At 35.4% G+C, this 25721-nt stretch overlaps 1 protein-coding gene across 3 annotated transcripts in view; it reads left to right on the top strand.

Annotated features, from left to right (window-relative positions):
* PTPN4 (protein tyrosine phosphatase non-receptor type 4) overlaps positions 1–25529 on the top strand; it is a 109747-nt gene extending 84218 nt beyond the window's left edge. For 2 of the 3 annotated variants that reach the window (XM_079311386.1, XM_079311387.1), the window contains exons 16-27: positions 1181–1340; positions 4247–4330; positions 4416–4472; positions 5781–5937; positions 7410–7576; positions 8393–8483; positions 8570–8631; positions 9350–9496; positions 11787–11915; positions 13344–13492; positions 16546–16681; positions 18948–25529. In XM_079311386.1, the coding sequence (XP_079167512.1) occupies positions 1181–1340; positions 4247–4330; positions 4416–4472; positions 5781–5937; positions 7410–7576; positions 8393–8483; positions 8570–8631; positions 9350–9496; positions 11787–11915; positions 13344–13492; positions 16546–16681; positions 18948–19034 (1426 nt within the window). In that variant the 3' untranslated portion in view covers positions 19035–25529. Of the gene's footprint in view, positions 1–1180; positions 1341–4246; positions 4331–4415; positions 4473–5780; positions 5938–7409; positions 7577–8392; positions 8484–8569; positions 8632–9349; positions 9497–11056; positions 11176–11786; positions 11916–13343; positions 13493–16545; positions 16682–18947 lie in introns of those variants that run through there. The other variant, XR_013774941.1, reaches the window with a different exon arrangement.
* Positions 25530–25721: the final 192 nt, after the last annotated feature.

Below are 25721 nucleotides of genomic sequence, written 5' to 3' on the forward strand. Positions count from 1 at the left end.
CTTTTTTTTAATCGGTATACTCAATTTTGCTCAGATATTTTTATTTTTGAACATCTATCTGGTAACTGCCATTCTTGAATTGCATAGAAACAAGTTATGTGGTATGGAGTTTAGCATGTGCCTTAGGTTTTCAGATTTGCAGCAACTTGAAACCTTGTGCAGTCTCCTACTGAGAGTCTTGCCCTGCTAACAGTTGACTGAGGTGAGACTATTGAATTCAGCAGAGCTGCTCATGTGGCTACCTGTGTGTTTTGGAGAGAGATCTGTGATGAGTTACCACTACAGCTTGCTGATAACCTAAGGAGCAGTGTCCTGCTTTTGCCTCTGGGAGAGTCCTTCCCTCCCTGAGGTAAACCAGAGGACCTGGGCTTGTCCAAAAGTACTTTTGGCTGCTTGGTGTAAGCTGCATTAGCTAAGGGAGGAGCACCAGTTCTTCATGGAAGCAGCAAGGGATGTGGGTGAAAGAACAGACACCCCTATTTTTGGTGGTAGCATTCTCTTTAGATTTAGCTATAACCTGTAAGTTCATTCTTGATGGTTTGTGCATCTGGTATCAATGGGCTGTTGTCTGAAATTGTTAAATGACTTAATAGCACCTTTTAATGGGGTGCCTGTGGAGGACAACATATGCTGCTGGTATTTAGAAACTGACATTCAAACCAAATTAATGGGAACTGTGAGCTCACTGCCCTTTTGAGCCTTTCCAAATGTTCTTCTTATTCTTAAATATAGATCCATATAATGAAAGATGAATCATGTATTTATGTAATATAAATTACACAGTTAAGTTTTTATTCCAAGGGGACTAACAAAAGGAAATTCTTCATATTATACAAAAACACAGAGAGCATTTTTATTAATCTAATATGGTGTGCTTGCAGATCAGAAGTAGTGGGTTTAGCATGCTAAAACCATTTTTTAAAAAGGTCATAGGTAAAAGATTAACTTGCTGATTCTGTGTACAGTTACTTGTCAAGAAAAATGCTGCAGCAGGTGCTAATATAGGCTGCCAATATATTCTACTGCACTACATTTTTGAGGTTCTAAAAATATGTGCAGATACTTATTTCTCAATGAAGTTTCTTGAGTTTCTTCTAACATTTTCAGTTTATTTGCAACCCTAAAAGAACTGTCAATATCTCTTGATTGTTCCACTTCATACTTGTGTTTTGGTGTTTAGATCTCAAGAGACTCCTATAGATGGGCAGCCTCCAGCATTACCACCCAAACAATTTAAAAAGAACAGTTGGAACCAAATTCATCATTCACACTCACAGCAAGAACTGGATAACCATATTAATGAAACATTTGATGTTCCTGCATCACCTGAAAAATCCACCGTAAGTTTTTTTTCGATCCAGTTGAGCTATTCTGCTTTTTATCAGAATGATGATCCTATTTTACCTGAGCTTGGTTCTGAAGCATTTCAGAGCTGCTGTGTCTGGGCATTACCTTGCAGCATTTCCATTATCCATACTGTCCCTTCACTGGCTCCTGCTGGTTTTACTCTAGCTACTGGAGTAGTGCTGTGTCAGTTGACAACAAATCACTACCTTGGGGTGGTTGTGCAAACATTTTGAGCATTTGATATTCAGCACATGCAGAAATTTCTACCTAACCTCCTCTTTGAGAAGTAATTTGCCATCAGTTTTAAAAAAGACATTGCAAGTGTTTAATCTAGCTTTAGCTAAAAAACTAAACCTGGAAATGCCTACCAGCTTCTAGAGTGGTTTTATCAGGAGAAGCTTCTTGAGTCTGTGATTGCATTTCTTGTCAGAATTTCCAAGAGAGAGACTATCAAGAAGCCTGACACGGCAAATACAAAAATATTGAGCAAAAGTTCTTTTTCCATAATTAAGTATGTGTGAGATGAGTAAGATAGTTGATTGTCTGAGGAGAGATCTCCCTGATCGTTTATGTGATTTTTGTCCTTCCAGAAGTTTTCCAGAGATTCTAGGTTTTATACTGATGTGAACAGTAAATGGGACAAGAAACGTGTTCCAGGATGGGAAAATATCCAGCTGTAGCAAACACTGTGTAAACAGTTTTTTCAATCTCAGGCATTAAAAATTGAGTCACCTCCCCAAACTGATTTTTAGAAATGCCTTTTTTTTTTTTTTTTTTTTTTTTTTTTTTTTTTTTTTTTTTTTTTTCATCCTAAACTGTAAACCTAGGGTGTTCTCTCAGTCCTTATAACAAAGTTAAGATACCCATAAAACCCCTATTTACTTGGGGTTTTAATAAAATACTCAAAAGTGAAAGTTTAAAGTTTTTGAGTTTTTTGGAAATGTTGTAAAAATTTTTGTATTAATTAAATGATGAAACAGAATTTGTAACAGCTTTCCCTTCAGCCAGTGCTTACCTGAGTCACATTAAAGTACTGTTCTGTTTTGAAAGATAACACTGCTTTAGTCATCAAGTTTTTCTGCCCTGTATTCAGTTGTCTTTACTAAATTGACAAAAATAACTTTCAGTTGTTTTTTTTAACTCCTTTCAGTTCTGCAAAACCAACACAGCTGTGTGAATGAGGTTGTTTTTTCTCTGTCCATTGTCAGTGTGATTGTTTGCTGTGCTCCAGTGGGACACATCTATGCAGTCTCACTGAAGGCAGCTCTCTGTTGTGATTGGACATCTAATTTGGTCTGCTGATGACTTTTTATTCTGGGGATTGCAGAAGAAGGAACATCGCATGACTGAAATTTTTGGAATGTTGTTTTGTTTCAAAATTGCTTTTCTGACCAGAATTCAGGTTCTTGCACCACTAAAGTCTTCTGCTGTTCCATCTCAAATAACCTTTCACCATTTTGTCTTCACAAAGCTGTTGAATTTCCTTTGTGTGTTGCACGTATGGAGAGTGTGTGTAGAAAGGTAGTAGGACACATGGGAATGACAACTTCTTACTCCATCTCCAATCCCTGAGTATCCAGTCTGAGAATGGCAGAAGTGCTTGAAAACAGGTGTGGTCGAAGTCCCTTCAGTCAAACACATTAATGATGGCATACAATGCTCTCTGCACATTTTGCATTATAAACTTCTGCTCAGAATAGCATCTTAAAGCAGGAAATTAGCATTTCCTTTCTGTCTGGGGAGTGCAGTGGCACAGAAGCTGCCAAATGCTCTGGGTGGGCACTTGCCTGATGTTCATTCTGTCTGATCTCCCACACCAGTGTGCATAGGCTGAAATGACTGGCATATGATCAGGCTTCCTGGCACCCTTCCTTTTCACTAACATTTCTTGTGCCATTACTTTGCCAAGTTTTTCACTTTTTCATTACTATGAATGTATTTGGGGAATTTAGTTTTGTTTTAACCGGGAACAGATGACAACAGAAGACAACTGAGTTAACTTCTAATGAGCCAAGTTGTGCAGACTTCTTTAACCTAGTGAAACTCCAGGTTCTGAACTTCCTTACATATAAAAATATTTGGTTTTCTAAGTTTGTTTTTTATTTTTCTGCGTATGAGTCTTCTGCTTTGCTATAACTGGTTACATTGAAAATTTCCTTGAAACACATTTTATTTATTACTTTGCATCCTTACTGGAACTGTAGAAATACTAGCTCATGTTCAGTCTATGAAATATAAATGGGGGAACCAATTAAAAATCACTTCAATGTCACTAAGTTAATATTTTTCAGATTAAAAAGGTAGCTAGTATTCCTCAGTTTACTGGCATTTCCTTTAACAATGTTGTTGTCATCCAAATAAAACCAAGAAGAAAGCAGCTAATATTTTCAGAGTTTAATCAGTGCAGAGCATATGTCACACCTCATACTTCACTGGACTGGAAATGGAGTAAGGGATAGGGAACCAGGATTTTCTTGCTTGCTTCTGGCATATGACTGTTAATAGAAACAAAAGGATGCCTTCCATTATCTTCCTTTTTCATTGTATTGCATTTTTATTACAGCTCTTCACTGTGGTCTTAATTAAAACAAATTAAAGAAATTTTCATTTAGCAAGCTGTTTTTATTAGTTTTGAAGCCACTTAGTTTTTTAATATTCTTTCTTACTTTGAGCTTGCTTTGACAGAACAGTCCTTTAGCTTAGTTATGTCCAAGACTCTTAAATGTGTAATTTTTCCCTTTTATACAAACCCAAGATTCTTGTCTTCTTGCTTGATGTTTTCTCAGGTGTCCAGGTGCAATTATTTGATAAGAAAACTGCAGAATCATTAGATACAATGTCCTGAAAATCTAATTGTGAACAAAATATATACTAATATATTCTAACTTTTGTCTGTTAGCCCAATGGTGGTGTCCCCCATGACAATCTTGTTATGATCAGAATGAAACCAGACGAAAATGGAAGGTTTGGCTTCAATGTAAAGGTAACAGTACATCTATTCCTTTTACACTTATTAAAGTTATTTTCTGACATTGGGGATTTCTTACTAATTTAATTTGTTTTTAAAGGGTGGATATGATCAGAAGATGCCGGTTATAGTGTCCAGGGTAGCTCCAGGAACACCTGTAAGTTATCAAAAAAGCCAGCTTGCTTTTATTGGTAGCAATATCTGTGTATCTTGAAGGATGTACAGTAAATGATAAATTATTTCCTACCTGCCTATGAAAATTAGTATTTGCTATAACATTATCAGAGCAAAGCAAATTACATGCAGTAAGAATTTGGTGTGGCTGTATAACATATTTTTTAAAGTTTTTGAATCCTCAAAAGTATTTATTCCTACTGAAACTAAGTTTAAGTTCTGAAAATGACAGGGCATTACAGATACTCAGTAGGCACTGGTACTTGAGCTGTGCCATCCTAAAAATACTTTTACTTTATTGCTTTTTTTAGATATAGACATTTAGTAATTTCACATAAATTACATATTGAAAGAGTGTTAAAAATAGCTAAAATAGCAAATGCCTTACTTTAGTGACAGATGTAGCTGAGTAAAGCCAAGATGTAGATTAAAACCAGACATTATGAATCATTCATCAGGTCTGATTGCGTGTTGTTACTGATGTTTAGTGACTATAAGAGTGTCTTCAAACTAGGCACAATATTTGTCAATTTATTGCCAGAAATACTGACCTGGTATTCAGCTGAATGAAGTCAGCTCTGTTGATACATGTTAGAGTGCAGTTAACATTTATTTACTTCTTTTTTTTTGTTAACTCTTTGAAAGTATTGAAATATTTGCCAAAATCATTGTTCTTGTATCTTGTTAATTATTATCCCTGAAGTATTCAATACTGTGAATAATTTTGGCTTTAAACATTCACTTTGTAGGGAGAAGACAGATAATTGGTGATGGCTTGTGCTCTTTCTTTTCTTCAACGATGTTTAGACTGTCATCATAATAACCATTTTTATCACCTAATTCTCTGAGATTACTGAGAGTTGTGCATTTCTTTTTGCCATTACTATTGCAGTATTTCAGACTTGAAGCATTTAAGCCTCTGAAATTGATTTTTACATGGTTCTGCCATGTTTCTCCCCTCCCTTCAAAGATAAAAATATCCTGCTTTTTAATTGTCTGTACAAAGGGAGATTCAAAGAGAGGAGCTTTCTGCATCAGCTGAGGGATAGAGAACAGCTGCTGAAAGATATTTTACAGTGCCAGTCACCTCCCAGCTGCAAATAGCAATGGCACTGCCTGTGTATTGTGTAACACTTGGATTTATCATTTGAATACAGTGCAGCAGCCATAGCAACAGGGCTGTTAGGATTTGAGAGCCCAAGTATAGTTACTTGAAGTTGTTATTTTTAAGGTAAGAAATTGGTAATGACTTGTGTTACAGATGGTTTTGTTTTTTCCCCCAACGTTGCAGGCTGATCTGTGTGTCCCTCGTTTGAATGAAGGGGACCAGGTTGTTCTGATTAATGGCAGGGATATAGCAGAGCATACCCACGACCAAGTTGTGATGTTTATTAAAGCCAGCTGTGAGAGACACTCAGGGGAACTTGTGCTCCTAGTTCGACCCAATGGTGAGTGGCTTGTGCATCATTATTAAAAATAAAAATCCACACCCTGCTCTTATTTTATAAAATGCATTTTATGTCCTGAGATGGAGTGTTTAACCTGTAAGAGATAACTCCCTTCCTTGAAAAGGGGACAATGCAGTGTATTGATCCCATAATCTAAGGAGCTGTGTATAACTAAGTGGTGAAAACTAATGAAAAAGTCAGACATCAAATATTTCTAACAGAGGTAATTTAAATTTTGTTCTCCCTCTCATTGATAAAAATGTCCTGAAAGCAATATGGGTATTGAATATATTTCATAAAGTTATTGTTATTCCCTTAAGGAAAATTTAAACCAAATACAAACAAAAAAAACCCTCTCCAAATATCCAGTGTTTGGGTGTGACTTTGAAGGTTGATATATACAAAATCCTTCCATACATTTTTGAAACAATCCAAAATCACTGATAACATTTTCACTTGAGGAGTCTTTGTAGAAGTGCTAAAATGCACTTGGTAATAAATAAAAGCTTATGCAGTGTATTCACAAAATGCACTGCTGGATCATAGCCAGCAGGTGGGCACTGGATTTAATTTTGCTGCACTTCCTAACTATAGTTAGAATTGTAGAGGAAAAAGCAAAATGAAAAATATTGATGCTTAATTGGAATAATGGAAAATACTTTTGCAGAGTACCTCATTGACCTCATAAAAATGTTTCCCTAATTCACTAATTTGCATTCCCCACTTACTTGTGCTGTCATTCTGTATGTAAGCTCTCTTGCAGCTTTTGTGTGCTTACTTTTTTCACACAAAATTATGAGCTTTGTTTACAAATTTTCTAAAACAAACTATCTTTCCCCTTGCATGTTGATTATCTTTGTATTCTAGATAAAAACATGAGTTGTAGAAGTGAGGAATTGCCAGTTTCCTTCTTTGTAGTGATGTGATACAATTTAAACACAGGCTCTTGAACAGCACATGTCTGTTATGTGTAGCAGAGGACATTATTTCTGAGCTTATAGGCAAGGCACACATAGAACACTGGTACCTTTATAATGCCATGTATTAAATGCAGTTTTCTCAGGTGGTCTGCACATCTTGCCCTAATTGCTGAATCCTAAAATGAGTTCTAAGGGAATTCTAAGTAAAATGTAAATGCAGCTCTAATGATATCAGAGGCATGATGTGAGAATCTGAGATTAGAGTTAGATCAGACAAGGCAGGGTATAATGTGAGTTTTGATCAAAATTTTAGCTGTCAGTGATGGGCTTTCACTTAAAATTACTATTACAGCAAAGAAAAAAATAGTTTTATTGTGGATTATAATGATCAGTGAAAGCTACCTGTCCTTGCTGGTGGGGACTAAAATCAATGTGCTAATAAATGTGGATTTTTCTACAGTGGTGGTTTTGCTATTTTAAATAACAGACTTACAGCTAACTTCAGTCAAACAGCATCTTCAGTCAGAACATTCATACCTTTGCTTGTTCCAGCTGTCTATGATGTTGTGGAAGAGAAGCTGGAGAGCGAGCCTGATTTTCAATACATCCCTGAGAAATCTCCACTTGATGGTGTCCATCAAGATGATAATGCTCTGAGGGAATCCATGATTCAGTTAGCAGAGGGGCTCATCACTGGAACTGTCTTGGCTCAGTTTGATGTAAGTATTGTATTGCCTGGAGCCAGGGGCAAATTCCAAGTCTTTTGGGATGGCAGTTATTTTAAACAGAGCAGATTTCAGTTAAATTTCAGTACAGTCAGCATCCTTTAGCAAAATAATTGTCTTATGCTCTCAAAAGAAAAATCACCAAGGAGAAAATCAATCCTGTACTGTATGTGCAAACTTAAGAATACCTAATCCTAGGTTTTAGTTTTATAAATAGCTTTATTGATTACTTATACTTTTTGTGGTTACTTGGGACATGCTAATAAAATACGTGCATCAGGATGAAGACTGAAAAGAATGTCTACCAAAATATGTATTCTGTACTCAGGCCTTCATTCCATACCTAAGTTGCTGTAGAAACCAAATGACACTGAGCTGTTATGGGCATTCTCAATGAGGGGATGGTAAAATAACCAATGGAAAATATTACCTTAATGTTAAAGGTTAATGTAACTGTATTTTACAAATAGCTAAATCTTTTTACATATTTCAGAAAAGCAGTGCATTTTTTGTGGGGCATTTATCTGCTTATAGCCATGGTCTTTCTTCAGCACTGACTTGTGCCTTGGTGATATCAATCTTAAATGCATGAGATCAAGTGGCTTAAGCAAGGAACAGTAGATTTATAAAACACAGCTGTGCAAATTCTGTAAATTCCTCATCAAATGGACACCTAGCATTATATTTTGCAATATATATTTATAAAATATATACTATTCTTTAAGAACTTTGGTAAAATTTCCTTTTATATTTTAGAAAGAGCAGGTCTATTGCATGTATTATGTTCTGACCATCAGCTTTGTCTTTTAGCAATTGTATAGAAAAAAGCCTGGAATGACAATGTCTTGTGCCAGATTACCTCAAAACATTTCCAAAAATAGATACAGAGACATTTCGCCTTGTAAGTATTGCTATGTGTATATGTGCCCTGAAAGTATTTTACTGTGGTTAGTCAATAAATAACATCTTTCTAAATTTTTTTTTCAGATGATGCTACACGGGTTATTTTAAAAAGTAATGAAGATTACATCAATGCAAATTACATAAATGTGAGTAGCATTTTTCAGAAGTGCTTCTGACATTAGGTAATTCTACAGTTTTTCAATGAAAAAATTAATTTTAAAAAATCTATTTTTTATAAATCTAGTTTAGGCTAGAATGGCTACTAAACCTCTAGTCAGGTGATTTGAAATTTCCTGTAGATCTATTTGCTTCCTAATGTTCTGTGGCACGTGGTTTCATATATGTTAGTCTAGCCCCACATTTAATGTTAAAAAATGCAAACTGAAGCCAGCCCTCTCCTGAGCAATAAATTCTTGTTTTCTGATTGCTTTTCAGACAATTATGTTCAACAACAGTAGAGTTTAATTTGGCATCAGTTTCTTTTGCATCTTGTTTTTTTCATTATTAGTAATGGCAAAATTACAGCTACTTACTTTAACGAAAAAACCCCCAGATATTAAATTGAGATCTGTGTTTTAAAAGCCAGTGTCAAAAACCCACAGAACAAGTACTATTTGCACCTGAATTATTGGCCAACTGTTTTGTAATTTCTTTTTTCAGCCATTAATCTTCATTATGGCAACTACATGACTGTCAGTTCATATGTAAAGTGTATTTGAGTGTTTGTAGTAATTCATATTTGCTAGCCTTTAAGAAATAGAGTTCATGGATGCTTTTTTAAAAATCAGCTATTAAACTGTAAATGTCTGATACCTGACTTCCATTTGCTGTAGGAATTGAAATAATGACTTTGTCTTCTCTTAGATGGAAATCCCTTCTTCCACAATAATAAACCAGTACATTGCTTGTCAAGGTCCATTACCGAACACTTGTCCTGATTTTTGGCAGATGACTTGGGAGCAAGGCTCTTCTATGGTTGTAATGTTAACAACTCAAGTAGAACGGGGCAGAGTAAGTAAAACATTTCCCTAAATACCATTTCCAGAATCTTTTAAAAAACTGTTATTGATTAGCCTTTAAAATATTAGAGGAATATATTTATGATTGCATGTAATATGACAAGGGCATAAGAGAAAGTGGTTTTAAACTAGAAGAGTGCACTTAGAGACATTTTTACAGTGTGAGTGATGAAATATTGGCACAAGTTGCCCAGAGAGGTGGTCAGTATCCATCTCTGGAAACACTGAAGGTCATGTTGGACGGGGCTCAGAGCAACTCAGTCTAGTTGGAGATGTCCCTGCTCACTGCAGGGGCTTGGTCTGGATGGTCTTTAAAGGTCCCTTCCAACCAGAACTGTTCTACAATTCTGTAACTGTTTTTTATAAGAGCAGTGCATTCCTAGTTCTTTTGCTATGACAAGTCTTAGATTTTAAACTTTCTGGTGTTGTTAATGCAGCTAATATTTAAACTTTGTTCAGTCATGAAATGCACTTAACTCTTCATGTGTTTCCTGAAATGCTTTCTGTATGCTTTGTTTGATTCTTTATTGTAAAGTAAAAAGCATTTAGAATTTACCTTAATGGAATTTTTTTTCTTTAAACTTCAAATAAAGGAACTCCAATAAGTTGCATCTTTGATATGTAATGAGATTAATTTTTAAGGCAGCCTAACACAGCTTTGTAGTGTTAATATCCCATGCCTGGATGGCTGTCTTATCAAGTACTTTCTTAAAACTTGAACTCTAAAATTTTCCATAAAATGTTATTCTGTGGCTATAAAGATTTGTTTAATCTTTGTGTGAAATAATCATTGCTCTTTAATATGTATATAAAATGTGTTAAAATAGAATTCTCATAATAGAGTAATTAGAGTTAATATTAGTAAAAATAATTGTGTATAGTACTGTAAAAGGCCCCAGGTGTATTTTGTGGCTTGTTTGGTTTTGGTTTTGGTTTAAGCTGTAGTTTCTCCTTAATAGCTTTGTATTTTATGCCTTTTTGTCCTGTGGAAATAGGCAAAACAATCAAGTGTGGTCATACACACAGTGTAATTCCAGACTTTTATTTGCTTTAGTCTGGAGCATTCACAGTAGCTCTGGCTGATTAAGTGTGTGGACAGAAATTACTGTCTGGAATAACAGTGTAGTGGAATTCCTCCATATCAGGATTTCTTTTGAAGATGGATTTATAGTGGGTTGTGGCTATTCTGATCAACTTGGACTGTAGTTCAGCTGTCTCTATATATTCTGATTTTTCAATAACCATATATTTGCTGTGAGGTCAAGACTCTAAATAGAATTTAAATAATTGAAGGGAAGTTGCAGTGTTTTTAAACCATTTTTTAGTGATTCAATTTTTGCTTGATACTGCCTGCTCCCAAATAAACATGATTAGAGGGAATTTCAGTGCAAGTGCCCTTTTACTTTGAGTTTTCTTTGCAGATCTGCTAAGAACAGACTTGCAATAGCAGTTCTCTAAGGTTCCCCCACCCCTTCAATAATTATATTTGTGGAGTTCTTTGGAGAGCTGCTTAATAATGAAATAAAAGGACTTATCTGTCTTATACCCATAGGCAGACTCCCTGCTCTAAAGCTGATCATGAGGCTTCTGACATCACTATCCCACTGCATGCCGGGATGTCTCAGTGGAGCAGGAAGTCTGCAAATCTGGCTGCTCTTAAAGATTCGCCAGGTGGGTTGGAAATGCAAAAGTACACTTGAGCTGAAATGACCTCTGTAATTAGGCATTTAAAGCATATGTCAGGAAATCATAGTTGTTCAAGTTTTCATTCACGCTTGAGGGCTTGACTGGGAGTCTTTGAATTCCACCATTTCATCCCCCTATTTTCTGCATTAGCTTAGCAACTTTTTTGTTACATATTTCTCTTTTTTCTCGTTTGTTCTTTTCCCATATAAATGTACTTTGAGAATATCAGATTAGGATTTTGGAGATTAGAAATGTTTATAAAGCAGCATCTTTGTCACTCAAGTGTTAAGAGGGAATATTTATAGATAAACTCTTTAAAAAATTTTAATGGAAGTTAAAGACATCCATCTTCAGAAATTAACTACAAGACCTGGTGCATGTGTCCTCTTAGAAAAAGGAGAAAAGAGAAACAGGAAATCTCTATGACACTTTATTTTATAAACAGTAATTAGGTAATACAGTCTATTTGGTAAGTAGATAAATAGTGATTACAAAATTATCAAAACTATCTGTAAACAAAGATATAAAAGCTAGAGAAAATAAAAATAATACTCTGAATTTAAACACAGACATCTTTAAAAATGTGTTGACCTTAGGTTAAATGTCATCAGTACTGGCCAGAGCCATCAGGAAGCTCATCATATGGGAATTTTCAGATTACCTGCCATTCAGAAGAAGGAAATCCTGCTTATGTCTTTCGAGAAATGACATTGACTAATCTGGAGGTAAAATCTTCCTATATTTTCATGTATTAATCAAGGTAGAATCCTTGGATGCTACCTAAAACATACCTAGATTTTCTTTTCAACTTCGTGGCATATCCATGTAAATGGAACTGTTTATTCCTAGAACCATCTAGAAAACTACTCATTGTCACATACTTTCCTAGGAGGAATTCTGTCCATAGAATAACAACAAACCTTTCATAACTGAAAATATCACAGAGACTCATTTTTCATAATTGTATTAATTGGATCACATAAAGGATATATTGTTTATCCTAAAAGTTTTTACTGGTGACTTTCATAACCTGGCCAAAGAAAAAGAGTAATACAAGAAGACATTCCCTTGATGTTTTCAGAACATGAGACATTAGAGGTGTTTCAGCATCACAACTGAAACTCTTTGTAGAGGCAAACAGTTCTTAATCATCTTGAACAGTATGTGCAAGAGGGAAGATAAATCCTGCTGAGAAAAAGATGAATCTGGAGTGGTGACTACACTTAAACAAGGACCTTTTTGAAGATGCATTGCATGATTTTCAGGGCATGTGTAGTTTTCAGAGCCTCCCCAGCCAGCATTTCAATTTCAGAAATGTTTGGAAATGAGTATCTGGAATTTAGTTCACATACTTACTTCTCCCTGCTTGAGTTACCTGTTGAGAAGCCAGTTTTATAGACCTGCCTTTTAGTCAATTTGCAGTTAAAATTCCTGCCCTGTGTCCTGTTGAGACAATTGCTCATCTGCTATCAGCTGTGGAATCTCTGTAAATGATTCAGTGCCTCAAGGCTATTTAAAGTGCAGTAGCTCCTCTTCTTTTGAAATTCAACTCTGGTTGCCCGGGCTGTCCCCTCCCCTAACCAGAGGCCGATTGATTATATTTGTGATACCAGGGCAAGGGGAGGGAGTGGAAAACAAACCATTGTGCCTTGTAGATGTAGGAGGTGCAGATCAAGCCAAAACACTGGTGCTGTTCACACAGGGTCTGAAGGAAAGCTTTTATGTCTGATGTACCCTCACTACTCCACTTCTGTCTTTTAGTCTTGTAAGATACTATCTCGTTCTGTTAAATTTGGTTTGCTAAGTATATGACCACCACCTTGTACATGTAGTGTTCAGTTAGATTGCTGATATTCTTAAACTGCTTTGTAGTCAAATGTGCTCTGTAGTTTTTTCACCTGTTGAAGGTGTTAGCATTTGTGGATTTGCTTTTTTCCTTTCAAGCAAAAAAAAAGAAAAACCAAGTAATTATAAAATCCAGGATGATTGATGGTTAACACTAATAAAGCACTGCTAATTGCCTGAAGCCATCCAGATTATAGGTCGAAGTTGCTATAACTGTACTATTGATCTTTTTTATTATTATTTTTGGCTTTTTTTTTTTTTTAATGGGACTTGAATTACCCTTGATTAAGTTTCATGTTTCTGATTAGAAAGAGGAAAGCCGCCAGCTGACTCAAATCCAGTACATAGCATGGCCTGATCACGGGGTTCCTGATGATTCCAGCGATTTCCTGGATTTCGTGTGTCTTGTGCGAAAGAAGAGGGCTGGCAGAGAAGAACCTGTTGTTGTTCACTGCAGGTATCAAATTATTTCCCAAGTTTATTAAATCATCAAAGTGAACTTTTTATCATCAAATAGTTATTCTGTGCTTTGTTCTTGAAATAAATATTTAATACTATCTGCTTTGGGGATGACAGGAAAACACAACATTGAAATAAAACAAATATTTAACATGCTAATCACATTTCAATAAGCAAAATTTTTAATAGCAACATGTGTTCATCTGTGTAGTCATTTTGCTGGGATGTTTTATTTGCAATTTAAATGCTTGTGGTAACAATCTACACAAGTCAGAGAAACAGCAAAAGACACTTGGTAACTGTGAAGAACAGGTTCCTATTCTACAAAGTTCTGGAGTAGTTGTGTAAATGATCCTTAGTGGAAAATGTGGGTGCTTTATTAAGAGATCACTTAACAGACATTTTCCCTCAAGTCTGCAGTTCTATGCTATGTGGAATTTTGATGCATACATCAGGATGAGACATTTTTCTGAACAATTTACCTTTGTCATGAATTAAAATAACCATTGTTTAGATCTTTACATACACATTAAATGTGATTATTCTTCTTCTTGTGCTATGCTTTTTAATAGCACTCTCCATTCCTGTAGTGAATTTCAAGATCTTTATGATTTTAAAATATTTAGCAAACTAGAATAATGCCAGTTGTCTTCAAACTTAGATGTGCTATCACAATTCTTGGGGAACAGTTCTGTGAATGTTTGACCTCTCAATTTTGAATACTCCCCAGACGGTCAGTGTTCCTGAGTCAGGCATGTATCATTCTTTTCAGAGAGAAGCAGTGAATTGTAAGGGATAAAATAAATTTAAAGACTACAAGTAAATTAGACATTTGTTGAAGAAGACGAAAGAAAAATAAAAACATATGCTGTGTATCAGAAATTCTATTTCATTAGTTCTGCTCTCAAGTTCTGTTTTACATAAGTCAGGGTGAATCTTACTGACTAGGGAAACTAGTACCAGAATGCCAGTGTCTTAATTGATACTGCTTCTCAACTTCCATTATTGATATACTTTTGATTAATATGGTTGTGAAAAAATGGTGAAAATGGCAGCCAGATAAACCCTCTATGATACAAAGTGTGCAAGTCTGCAGAAACACTGAAACAACAATATTGGACAGTAGGGACAGTTTCATTAATCTCAAGGAGGGCACCATTTCAGCTCCCAACTGATAATTTCAATGTGTAATTGAAGCTTTATGAAAAATGTATGTTTCACAGAAGAAAAGAGATGGAATATCGTTCCATCATATTCTATCATCATCAGATCAAGTTGAACATAATTTACTTAATTGGCCCAACTTGGTGGTTGTTGGGAAGTATAACTAAATTCCAGCAGGGAGTCAAGCAGAAGGAGCCCAGGTGTTCCTCCATATGGTGCATGCACTCTATTTTTAACATCTCTTCAGAATAATAGGACAGGGCATTAGTGCAACAAAATTTGTTTTCAGGACTAAGCCACCAGCTTTAGTGCAAGGAATCCAAGTAGCTAATAGAAAATTATTTTATTTTGTACAATAATAGTAATTTAAAAACAAAATGGTCCAAACCCACAGACATTTTAAGGCAACAAAGACCTTAAGGATTTGGAAAGGTTTTTGTTATATTGAGCTGCATAAACCACTCGTTTCTGATGTTGTGTCGTGTGGTTATTTTTATCTTTACAAGGTCTAGTTTTGAACAGTTTCTAATTCTTGTTCTTGATGAGATGGGGATCCACCCATCCTGTCTGTGCCCTTCATGATTCTCGTGCCCTGTGTTCTACTCCATCAGTGGTTTCTTTTTCTACACTGAAGAGTCTTTTCCTACCTTATGTTTGCTATAGGGAGATTATCACATTTTCCATCATTGCTGCCCTCTGAATCTTTTGAAGTTGTAAAATGAGTCATTAGGTTCTTTGACAGTTAGTGCTGGATTTGATAAAGCATTCCGCATTCAAGTTTTATATGTGCAAATTCTAGAAATACAAAATACTACTGAATCGTTTTACATAACCAACACATTTACATCTTGTCCTAAAATTCTTATGACATCACTGAAATATAGAGTAGCTTTAATGCCACCTCCTGGACAAAGATTTAAACAGTAGTTTATCCAGACTTAATTTGAAGAAACTCTTTAAAATCAGAATAAGTAACTTCCAAGGTTTGAAATGTTTATATTAATCACTTTAGATCCAAATACTTTGATTTATTGTATGAGTTGGGATGATGCTGGCATTTCAAAGTACATATTTGACCTTATATTCCAATATAGGGAAACATTTGTTTTCTATTTTAAAAGTGCAACATTAATTGAAAAAATTGAAATTGTTCATTGAATTCAAGGGTAAATATTCAGTCTTTGAGGCTTGCTACCTCTGGAAAAGCATATGTGTATATAAAACAAGGTAGATGTATTTTTAGATTTTTTTTATTTTTAAGGGGAAAAAAAGTTTGTCTGTAAGCTGTCTTGATAATTTTGCCATTCTGAGATGTGTATGTTATGGTACTTCTTGTCTTGAAGGGGATTGCTATTATGTAGTTCTTTTCAATCTATGCAATTGAGTTCTATATTGTACTTTTTAATAATAAGAAAACTATTGTCACCCTGCAGAGGTTTCTAATAATTGTGCTTTTCCTTACTTAGAAATAGGAAGGTATGTGCCACTTGAAGGACATGATTAAGATTTTATTGGCCCAACATTTGAGAAATCATCATTTCAGCAATGGTCAAACTGACACAACATGTCCAGCATATGCTTGTGTTTTGTTATTCTCTGGATGTTAGTGTGGTTTATAATGGGATCTTAATCAACATCTCTGTAAGTTCTGCTCAGGGGAATGGCTGGGTGAGGCCCTTCCTCTTCCAAAGAGTGACAGTTCTGTACTGATGGGTTTTGCTGTGTTCAAGCAGCTCAGAGGCTGCTTCCAGAAACAGTCCAATCCCTGCCCCAGCAGTATAGGAATGATCAACCCTGAGCATCCAGGAGAAGGAAAGTCTTCAAGTATGAACTGTAGTTGAGACACTTGATTTCATTTTCCACTTTGTTTTGTTGTTGCTGTTGCAGTGCTGGGATTGGACGGACAGGGGTTCTGATCACCATGGAGACAGCAATGTGTCTCATTGAGTGCAATCAGCCTGTTTATCCTCTAGATATTGTAAGAACCATGAGAGATCAAAGAGCCATGATGATCCAAACACCTGTGAGTATCCTCCCTGCTGTTCTGAGTTGCAGAACAATAATTTCTTATGATTCAGTTTTATTGGATGGATTTTTAATGTACTTGTTGTTGATCATATTGCAGAAATCACTTTACCCAGTGTAGCTGTAGCCTTGGCTCCAGACAAAAATTAATTCCTAAGGCATTTGAAAGGAGCAGTTCTTTAAATTTCAACAGAGCAAACTTGGGAAAAAAGTAGCAGCTGTTTCAAGGGCACCTATCAAATCATGACAAATCATCACTACAAATTTCAGCAGTGTAAAAATCACTCAGAGAAGAAAGCAGGAACCTAATTCCAGGTGTTAAGAATGGGAGTAGTATAAAAGATAAACACAGAAAGAACCAAGACATGCAAGAAAAAACTTCAGTGATAAAATTCTGTGATTTTATATTGCCTTAGCTGTAATGGAAACAAGCCTGAACTATGCCCTGTAATGATTTAAAGAGAAATTATCAGAAAAATAATATTTGTAAAAATCAGTGTAATTAAATCTGCAAGATGCATCAAAGCAATACTAAGTACACTTAATCTAAGAAAAGTAACTTACTAAAGGATACTTCTGGGGCTTTCATGGCATTTGATATACCTCAAGATATCAGAATTTTTCATGCACCTGTAATGCTTGGGTATTGTGAGATATTTCATGTATTATATTTCAGATTTGTAAGAGTTTTAGAACAGATTTAGAAACTTGTTATTGTATCAGTCAGGTATAGCTTATCTCTAAGAGAAGTTTGTGTGTATGTTTTCAGAAAGTACCTGAAAAGGTTGTGTTTTCTTTCAGACAGAAAAAAACCCCTTGGATTTTTGGTTGTTCTAAACTTGGGATAGGTCCAGTTTTTTGTGGAGGTTTTGGGGGCTTTTGGGGGGGGGGGGTTTGGTTTTTTTTTGTTGTTATTTTTTATTGGGTTTTTGTTGTTGTTGTTGTTGTTGTTTTAAAGAGTAAACATGAGTAATTGATGTAGTTTTATTCATAATATGCAGCATTTAGAGAGAAAGCATCTTGAAGGAGAAAAGGCACTATATCCAGCATCAAATCACAATTACTTGAAGATAGTTACTCACTGTAGTAATTTTCATGTCCCTGCTGCTGTTCCTCTAATAAAATTTGAACAAAACTTTTTGTTCTTCAGACAGTATTAAGGCTGGCAAAAAGTATGTATGTGTCTCCATTTCTAGGTCATCGGTCATTCAGGGCTGCTGAATTCATTTTCCAGTACTCTGGTTTCACTAAAATGTTGCATTCAGGTAGCATAGGAAGGACGAGAAAGGTGATGATACATGAAAAGTAGCAAAGGATGATGGCTCTTGCTGTTTGTGGCAGTTCTCCAGGATGGTTAGCTGTTAGTAGAGGTAGGAGTTGCAGTGTTTGTTAGAACACAAAGCATGTCGAGGCTCGGAGAGAAGCAGGAGTTGTGTCGGGGTTCCACGCGCCCGAGCCGCTCCCGTTGCTCCCGTGCGCTGCCGCAGGGGGCGCTGTGCAGGGTCAGCTCCGGCCCCTCGGGGCTGCAGCCAGCGCTGAACTGTCCCGGTGTGATAGCGCTGCTGTCACCGAGAGAGCTGCTCCACAGCACTGGCAGTGGAGTTCTCACCAGCGCAGACACATTGTGCAGGATGCAATTTGAGTTGGTTTTGCCTTTATTTCGGTTTGTTTTCATTATTTTCTAGTTTGATTACTGTCGGGTTTTTAAATTATTATTTGTATAAACTGTTAGTCACCTCTGTGTATGCAGATAGTAGAATTGGATACATTGAAGAGTTAGATATTATATAATATGTTAAGAAACAGGAAGTCTGGGTCTTTAAAACATGAAACATTTTTCTTTCAAATCAAATTCTAACGGGCAAGTGTCTGTAACATGCCTGAGTTAATGTAAGTATGAAAAAGTGCTTTGAAGCTCTGGCTTCTAAATCCAAAGGTCTGGAAACCTCAGGTGAGTGAAATTTCAGCAAGAAAATAAAGAGCAGAAAATTACTAAATAGGTGATGATGTAATAATAATACTGGAGTTTTGGGTATGACTTTTGGTATATATTTCCAAGTGCTATTTATCCTATTTTTCCGTTGAGAAACAAATGCTCTCATCTAAAGTTCCTTTTGTGTTGTGTTTCCTAAACTAACCTTGAAGCACGGTTCTTGGCCTGTCAAAATAATGGGGTGGGGAAATCTTAGAGGCCTTTGCTGTTTCCAAATGACATTTTTCAATTACATTTCTTTTCAATTTACTGAATCCACTTTCCTTTTCAGAGTCAGTACCGATTTGTATGTGAAGCTATTTTGAAGGTGTATGAAGAAGGATTTATTAAACCTTTACAAGCATCACTGCATAAATAAAGAGCAAAAAAACCTATGATATCAATTGAGGAATCCTGTCCTCTATAATGAACTGGCAACATTCTTTGTGCCATAATACTGCTTGCAGGAAATGATAGTGAAGTACAGCAAAGAATTGACAAAGGACTTTGAAAACTTCAGCACTGTTGCACTTTACGTTGAAACAAAATCAGTCTCTGAAACTCTTCTAACCTTCATCTGTTTGAAGACTTTATTTTCGTGATTTGCTCCAAACAAACCATAAACTGAAAGAACTAATTGTGTTCAGGGTAATCTACGATTTTTCATTGTAGTGCCATATACTGCGCTTCTGGTTGAATTGCTACAAACAAGGCTTGGAATTATTTCACTCTGTTTTACACCCATTTCTCTTAAAATGAAAAAACAAATTTTAAAATACACTAAGCCATGGTCTTTTTCCAGTGCTAGGTTTATTTACTATGTACAGACTCTCACAGTTTTGTTTTTTACAACATTAGCAATATTGCCAATACTAGATAGATACACACTGCCTACTGATGCAGCACACTTTGTCCTACACCCTTACTAGAGACCAGCTGGTTGTTAGAGGAGAGCTGGCATCTGTTAACCCAGCAGTAGCTGCATAATGCCCACTTACCAGCATCTTGTACAAAATAATAACTATAAAATTTTAAAAAACCCAACATATAAATAAACAGCATTTCTTTGGCACAGCTTGTGTGTCATACACTGGTGTATTCTGATTCATGTGACTTCAGATTATGTGATGGGAACTAGTGCATGCATTATGTCTTAACCCCTTAAGTGCCTTGAGACTTACAGTGTACATCCAGTGAAAGGCACTCATGATTCCATGGGGGTGGTATTGTCCTGTCATATTTATCTTAATGGGTTCAGATTTTTTAAATGGCCCTTGGTGCTTGGAATGTGTTACCACAAGGGGTCATGGAAATACCATTCCCTCTTTCCTTATACAAGTACTTGTGTGCTACTCTCTGTAGCAAAAGCACCTCTGCCAACTTAATGAATGAGCATTGTATGCTGCTGTGTTGTAATTATATGACAAATCTGACACATTCCTTCATTCCTTCCAACTAGTAACTTACTAGCATCTTACTGTGAAATGCTGGTAGGTCATTAGATACTGATACCTTGTTTTATCCTTTTATTGAGAATAGCTGTTTTACTCAATTAGACATAACTCTTTAATAGCACTGATAATTAAGTTGAACTTACAATCAGATGTGATTTAATTCCATTACCTTCTAACTAACTTGTTAAGTCCTCATAGTTGATTTCAAGCCATGTTCGTACAGGTCTGCCTTTTTTCTCTTTTATTTGTTTGGAGGGGAGAAGGGAGGAGAACACTATGAAGTTATTGCAGGACTTAAATTTAATTTCATAATACCCCAGTAACCTTCTGATATACTTGTGCAAAATTGTTCCAGTTGGTATGGGTTGGTTCTTATTTAAGTAGGTAGAAGATAAGTAAGAAATGTCTGTCTGATACAGTATCGGAGCTCATTCTAAAGCTGCACAAGTGTCCCCCTTCTCTAACATTTTTCTAGTACAGGAGAAACCAAGTCAGAAGCAAGGTACCCAGTGTAATATACTGTAAGAAAAAAGTCACTTATTTGACTGCCCTGTGACAGCATAACTTTGTGCCCTCTATTTAAAAGTTTTAATTTATTGTATTGGTTTCCTGAAAATGTTTATCCATTCAATTTTGTTGTAAGCTATATATATGGCATAGAATTAAAATGGAAGGTTCTACGCTAAATAATTTTTAACTATTGAAGAATTATATTGTATAATATACTATGTTCTGTGGACATTTGAAACAGATCAGCTATGAACTATTAAATGAAAAGGGATTCAGGCAACATGAAATCCTGGCTTATGACTTAGTGATGAACAATGCCAAATGGAAGATAGAGTTTTAAATATTTTTAGAAAAAAAAATAATATTAGTAGAGCTCCGGTTCTTTTACTTATATTTCTAGATTTGATGCTTAAGTCAATATTATCCCTCAGTGAAAAACAAATTTTACAAGAATCTCTGGATCTGAACTGAACTGAAAAATAGTAATATTTAGTAGCTTTAATCTCAGTTATATTTTAAGCCATTTGCAACAAATAAAAATTCTCTTTTAAAATTCTTTAACTTCCTTATGATGAGGTTATTAGCTGAGTTGCTGGCTAGTTAGAAGGTTATATTGAACTCAGCACTTAATGTCCAAAAAGTAAAATAAGTCATCCATTATACTGAAATAAATTTTCTTCTTAGTTAAGTTGTAAACAAAAATAGCATTTGGCCTGTTATTCTGAAGGAAATCAGAAATGGAGGTTATAGAAGCATTATATAGCATTGGTATGTCACATATTTAAATATTCTTATGTAAAATTGCCATAGCAGTTCAAGTTCAAAAGTCCCATTTATACCACAATTAAGTGTGGGATATGTATTTGTCATCTGTCATTACTATTTTGATTACAAACACAGGCAAGAATAATAGGTCTTTTCAAAATTTTCCTCTGCACTGACTTGTATTTTATTAATTAGCTGCACTGGGGAAAAAAATGGAACAAAGTACCTATTCTTAATTAATAGGCCATCAGCAACTCAGTGGCTTTTGGCTTTTCCACAGCCAGGATAAAAGTAACCAAAAACTGCTTGGGAAAGAGAATAGCACTGAAGCCTTTCTGCACCATAAATCAGTCATTTAAATTTTTCTACCTGTTGTGGTATAAATGGCCTTTGAAATATTTTTATATGGCCAAAAAAAAAAAAAGCAAAACTGCTTAATATTTTACTTTGGGTTATGAAGATCTGTATCATCCTTAAGAGTTTTTTAAAGAAGTTTTTGTATGTTTCATGCTGTACAAAACATGAATGTATCTTTCAGACATAATGACTTACAGACCTGTATGTGATTGGTGTTATGACTGTTGGATTTTATGAATAATTATTTTCATACCATTTGATTAGGAAAAATGTTGGGTGGGTGTGGGAAAGAGTATGTTTCTAACACTTCCATGATACAAATCCAGTTTGGGGAAAAAAAAAAAAAAAAAAATAGTTTTCATTGTAAATAAGAGCAATATTATGACAATTTTGTGCCAATGTTAAATGTTAAGATTTTTGTTTTACTTTTAGGTTCAGATTGAAAACTACCACTACCATCTCTTGTTTAAAATGGATTTGGAAAGTTTTTTTTAGTTGACAGACATAGGGCTCTAGTGGGGGCTTTGAGTGTTTTTTGGGAGCATTTTTTACTTTTGCTAAATATGAAATAAGATACAGGTATTGTTTAATAAACCACCCACAGACTGTCAGCCAGTCCACTTTGAGAAATACTGCATTAGATGTCCCAGATAACTGAGAGCTGAAAAATTAATTTATCCTGAATTAGGAAGCATTTGGTGTTTTCAATCACTTGTAGGTTTTAAGCATTAAAATACTGCTTTTATTAGTTGTATTTTAATCTGTTCTCTCCTAGTTATGAAAAAGAACATCTGGGCTTTTTCCTCACTAGATTTAATGCTATCTGGCATTTCTTCCACATTTCTGTGTTAAATCTTGAAAGCTTATATGCCATGTAGATAAAGCAATAACACTTCTTCTCCAATATCTGATTACAGTCTGGCACACCATCTAGTAAAGAAAAGGTGAGAAAGCAGTTGGGACATTAAAGAACATGAGGAGTTTGTTATGGAACTTATGTAGCTGGCAACTTTCCATGGAGACCTTCCAAAAAGCTTCATGGTATCCGTGGAAGGGCCAAAGTGCAGCAGATGTGCTGCAGTTGTGCTGCCCAAGGAAACAGGAAGAAGGAAGGTCTGGCATAGAGATGTTGGAGCTCCAGGTATGCTGTGGAGCTGAATTATGTGATATTTTTATGCTTATGCAGTGTGTGTGCAGGTGTGTGGGTGATGTTGGATGGCTCAGGGAATTAGCATGAGCATGAAAAACTCTACAGATCCACCAAATTCCAAGCAAAAGAAGGTTGTCCAGTACATATGCTGTAGTTTTGCCTGTAGAGCCACTATGCAGGCAGTCAGCAAGCCTGATGATAAAAGGAGTGATTTGGTCATGGTCCACATGAAAATTTTGCATATTTGGACTTCCACCAAGTAGAGGAATGGTATTCTCTAATATCAGTTGCAGTCTTTTTGTAGTTCACATCTCTGGTCCCCAGTTGGCTGAGTTGGGTGTATTTGCCAATTTTAGTACCCATCTTTTATCTTGAGACTGAAAAAGTTCTTTCCCATTGCTACTTCTGTGCTAGGATCTACTATTAAGGTCTGGTAAAAACATATTCATTACCTGTGGATCTTGTATGAATATGGGATTTATAATTAGTGGTGATTAGGAAGCTGTTAGAAGGAGGAAGTGGTTGGTTTGTTTCAGTGTAACTGTTCTGTCCAGTCTCTGTTATCTCACTGCACTTAGTCACTTGTTTGTTTAGAAGTCTGCAAAGAAGGCCAGTTCCTTTTCACTGGACTTGACCTCTGTGCTTGCTACTCCCCCAGGTGTCAATCTTTTCACAGGGCTTCTCCTGCCAGTAGAAGTTTTGATCTGGTGCATAAGCTGTAAGTTCTGGCTGTTGGCTTTGCTATATTTTGCTCATAGAGATCTCAGTCGTAAAAAGGAGAGATAAACTACTTGCATTTTTAAAAAATGCTGAAATATTCAATTTTTAAAATTCAAACATTTTGATTAGTAGCCTCATTTTAAAAGCCACTAAAATATCTGATTCTAGTCTGCTGTAGCAAGAACGGCGGTTCACGGACTGGCTGGCAGCTTGTTGGTTGTGGTATTTCATATTTAGCAAGCTTACACATTTTAAAGGATAATTGTTTTCAAAGTGTTTTGATATTTAAATAGTAGCACTTTATCTCATGCTTACTACTGACTGAACTATTGGACAAAATAAATTGGGTTTGGAGAGAGATGCTTAATGGGTTTCTGTACAGAGATTATTTGGATTATACCCTGGTACAAATGCTTTCTGTTGTTCCAACCATTTCTTGTTGATTGTTCATGTGTTTCTGAGGGATTTTCAGAAAATAGTTATTGATAACATAATGCTATCATCTCAATTTTCCTGTCTTAATATGAATATGAAGCCTGCATTTGACAAAAAAAAAAAAAACAAAACAAACAAAAAAAGGTGCAAATAGAAACTTACAGGGTACTTGTAAATTTATCTCTGTGATCTCTCTCAGCTAGCTCCAAATTTGCTATGTTTACTGTAAATGTTTCTGCTAAGCATTATTTTTAACATTAGATCAATTACCTGGAAATCAGTATTCTTCTCTCTTTTTTTTTTTTTTTTTTTTTTACTTAACTTATTTGAATTTTGCTAACTAAAGATAATGCACAACAAAGTTTAAAGAAGTTGTCACCCTTTGCACCTAGGCCAGGGGCCTGAGACATAGGTGAAAGGGTTAAGCAGTTTACGTTAAGCTGTTTTTTCTTTAACTAGAATATATCCACAAGGACTAGACTATAAATGATCCAGTGCAATTATCTCAGTACATTGGGGCACCACAGTAATAACCCATAATAATTTACAGGAAAATTAAGGTAAGAGAGTGAAGGTTTTATCTTATCCAGTGTATCCAGATTTGTTTTCCATTTGGTTTGCTTCATTTACCAGTGATCCCATTTTAACCAGTGAATTTGGCAGGGCTGTTTGTGTAAGGTTTGGGGTTTTTTCTGTAACAGGTGCTATACTATGTATAAATACAAAGGGAAGAGTATTATTTAGATCATTATTAACAATCAGATGGTGGCAATATTTTTTGCCAGTTACTTCTGGTTATTAATTTGCATTTCCAGCTGTGGCTTTCAGTTTTTAAATTTCATCTCAGTTTCATATTGCTGAATGATGGACTGCAAATGTGGAGTAAATCATCTCAGAGTTGAACAGCTCTTTTGTTGTTTAGATTAACTCTTGTGTATCTTTTATTAATATTGGGGAGATGCAAAGGCTGTTCCCATAAGTAGACTTCTGCCTATAAATTTGTTTAAAAGCACATGAGGGGGAGGGAAAAAACAAACCAACAACCTAAATGCTCCATCTTGGCTAAGCAGCTTGGGTGGTTGATGGAAAACAATGGAAACTTGAAATTGGTCAACACTGGACAATGTGAAAATAAATTCAGCTTTTGTCACTGCAGCTACTGTATGCTTTAAAGGGCCTTATGTATTTGTCCTCATTTTGATAAAATGAAATTTCTTGCCATTAAAATTATACACTAACTTCTACCGAAAACCAGCAGTTCCCAGGATAAATATGCTAATTAACATTTAACAAGTCTTGTTTTAGTCTTAAGTAAAATTTCATTCTATTATGTGAAAAAAATGCTGTTATGCATATTTTGTGGATATATTTAATTTCAGTTGACAAATAGTTGTCTAGGTACAGACTTGAAAATATATATATAGTTTACTTGTGGATCTTAATTGTTTAATTGCAAAATAAAGATGTGCTTTAGTAATTTAAAGTTTTGGTTTTTTTTTTTTTTTTTGCGATTTTCTTGCTACTGTACACACGATTTTGCTGTGCCACATTTGTGTCAGATGCCAGATAATGTTCACCTTGTATTTTACTTCTTGTATGACATAAATACACCTCTATGTGTAATAGAAGAGGATGCAAATTATCAGGAATTAAGTTGCTTGGTTAAAGCATCAGC

The sequence above is a fragment of the Erithacus rubecula genome (assembly GCF_903797595.1).
Source record: "Erithacus rubecula genome assembly, chromosome: 8".
Classification (NCBI taxonomy): Eukaryota; Metazoa; Chordata; class Aves; order Passeriformes; family Muscicapidae; genus Erithacus; species Erithacus rubecula.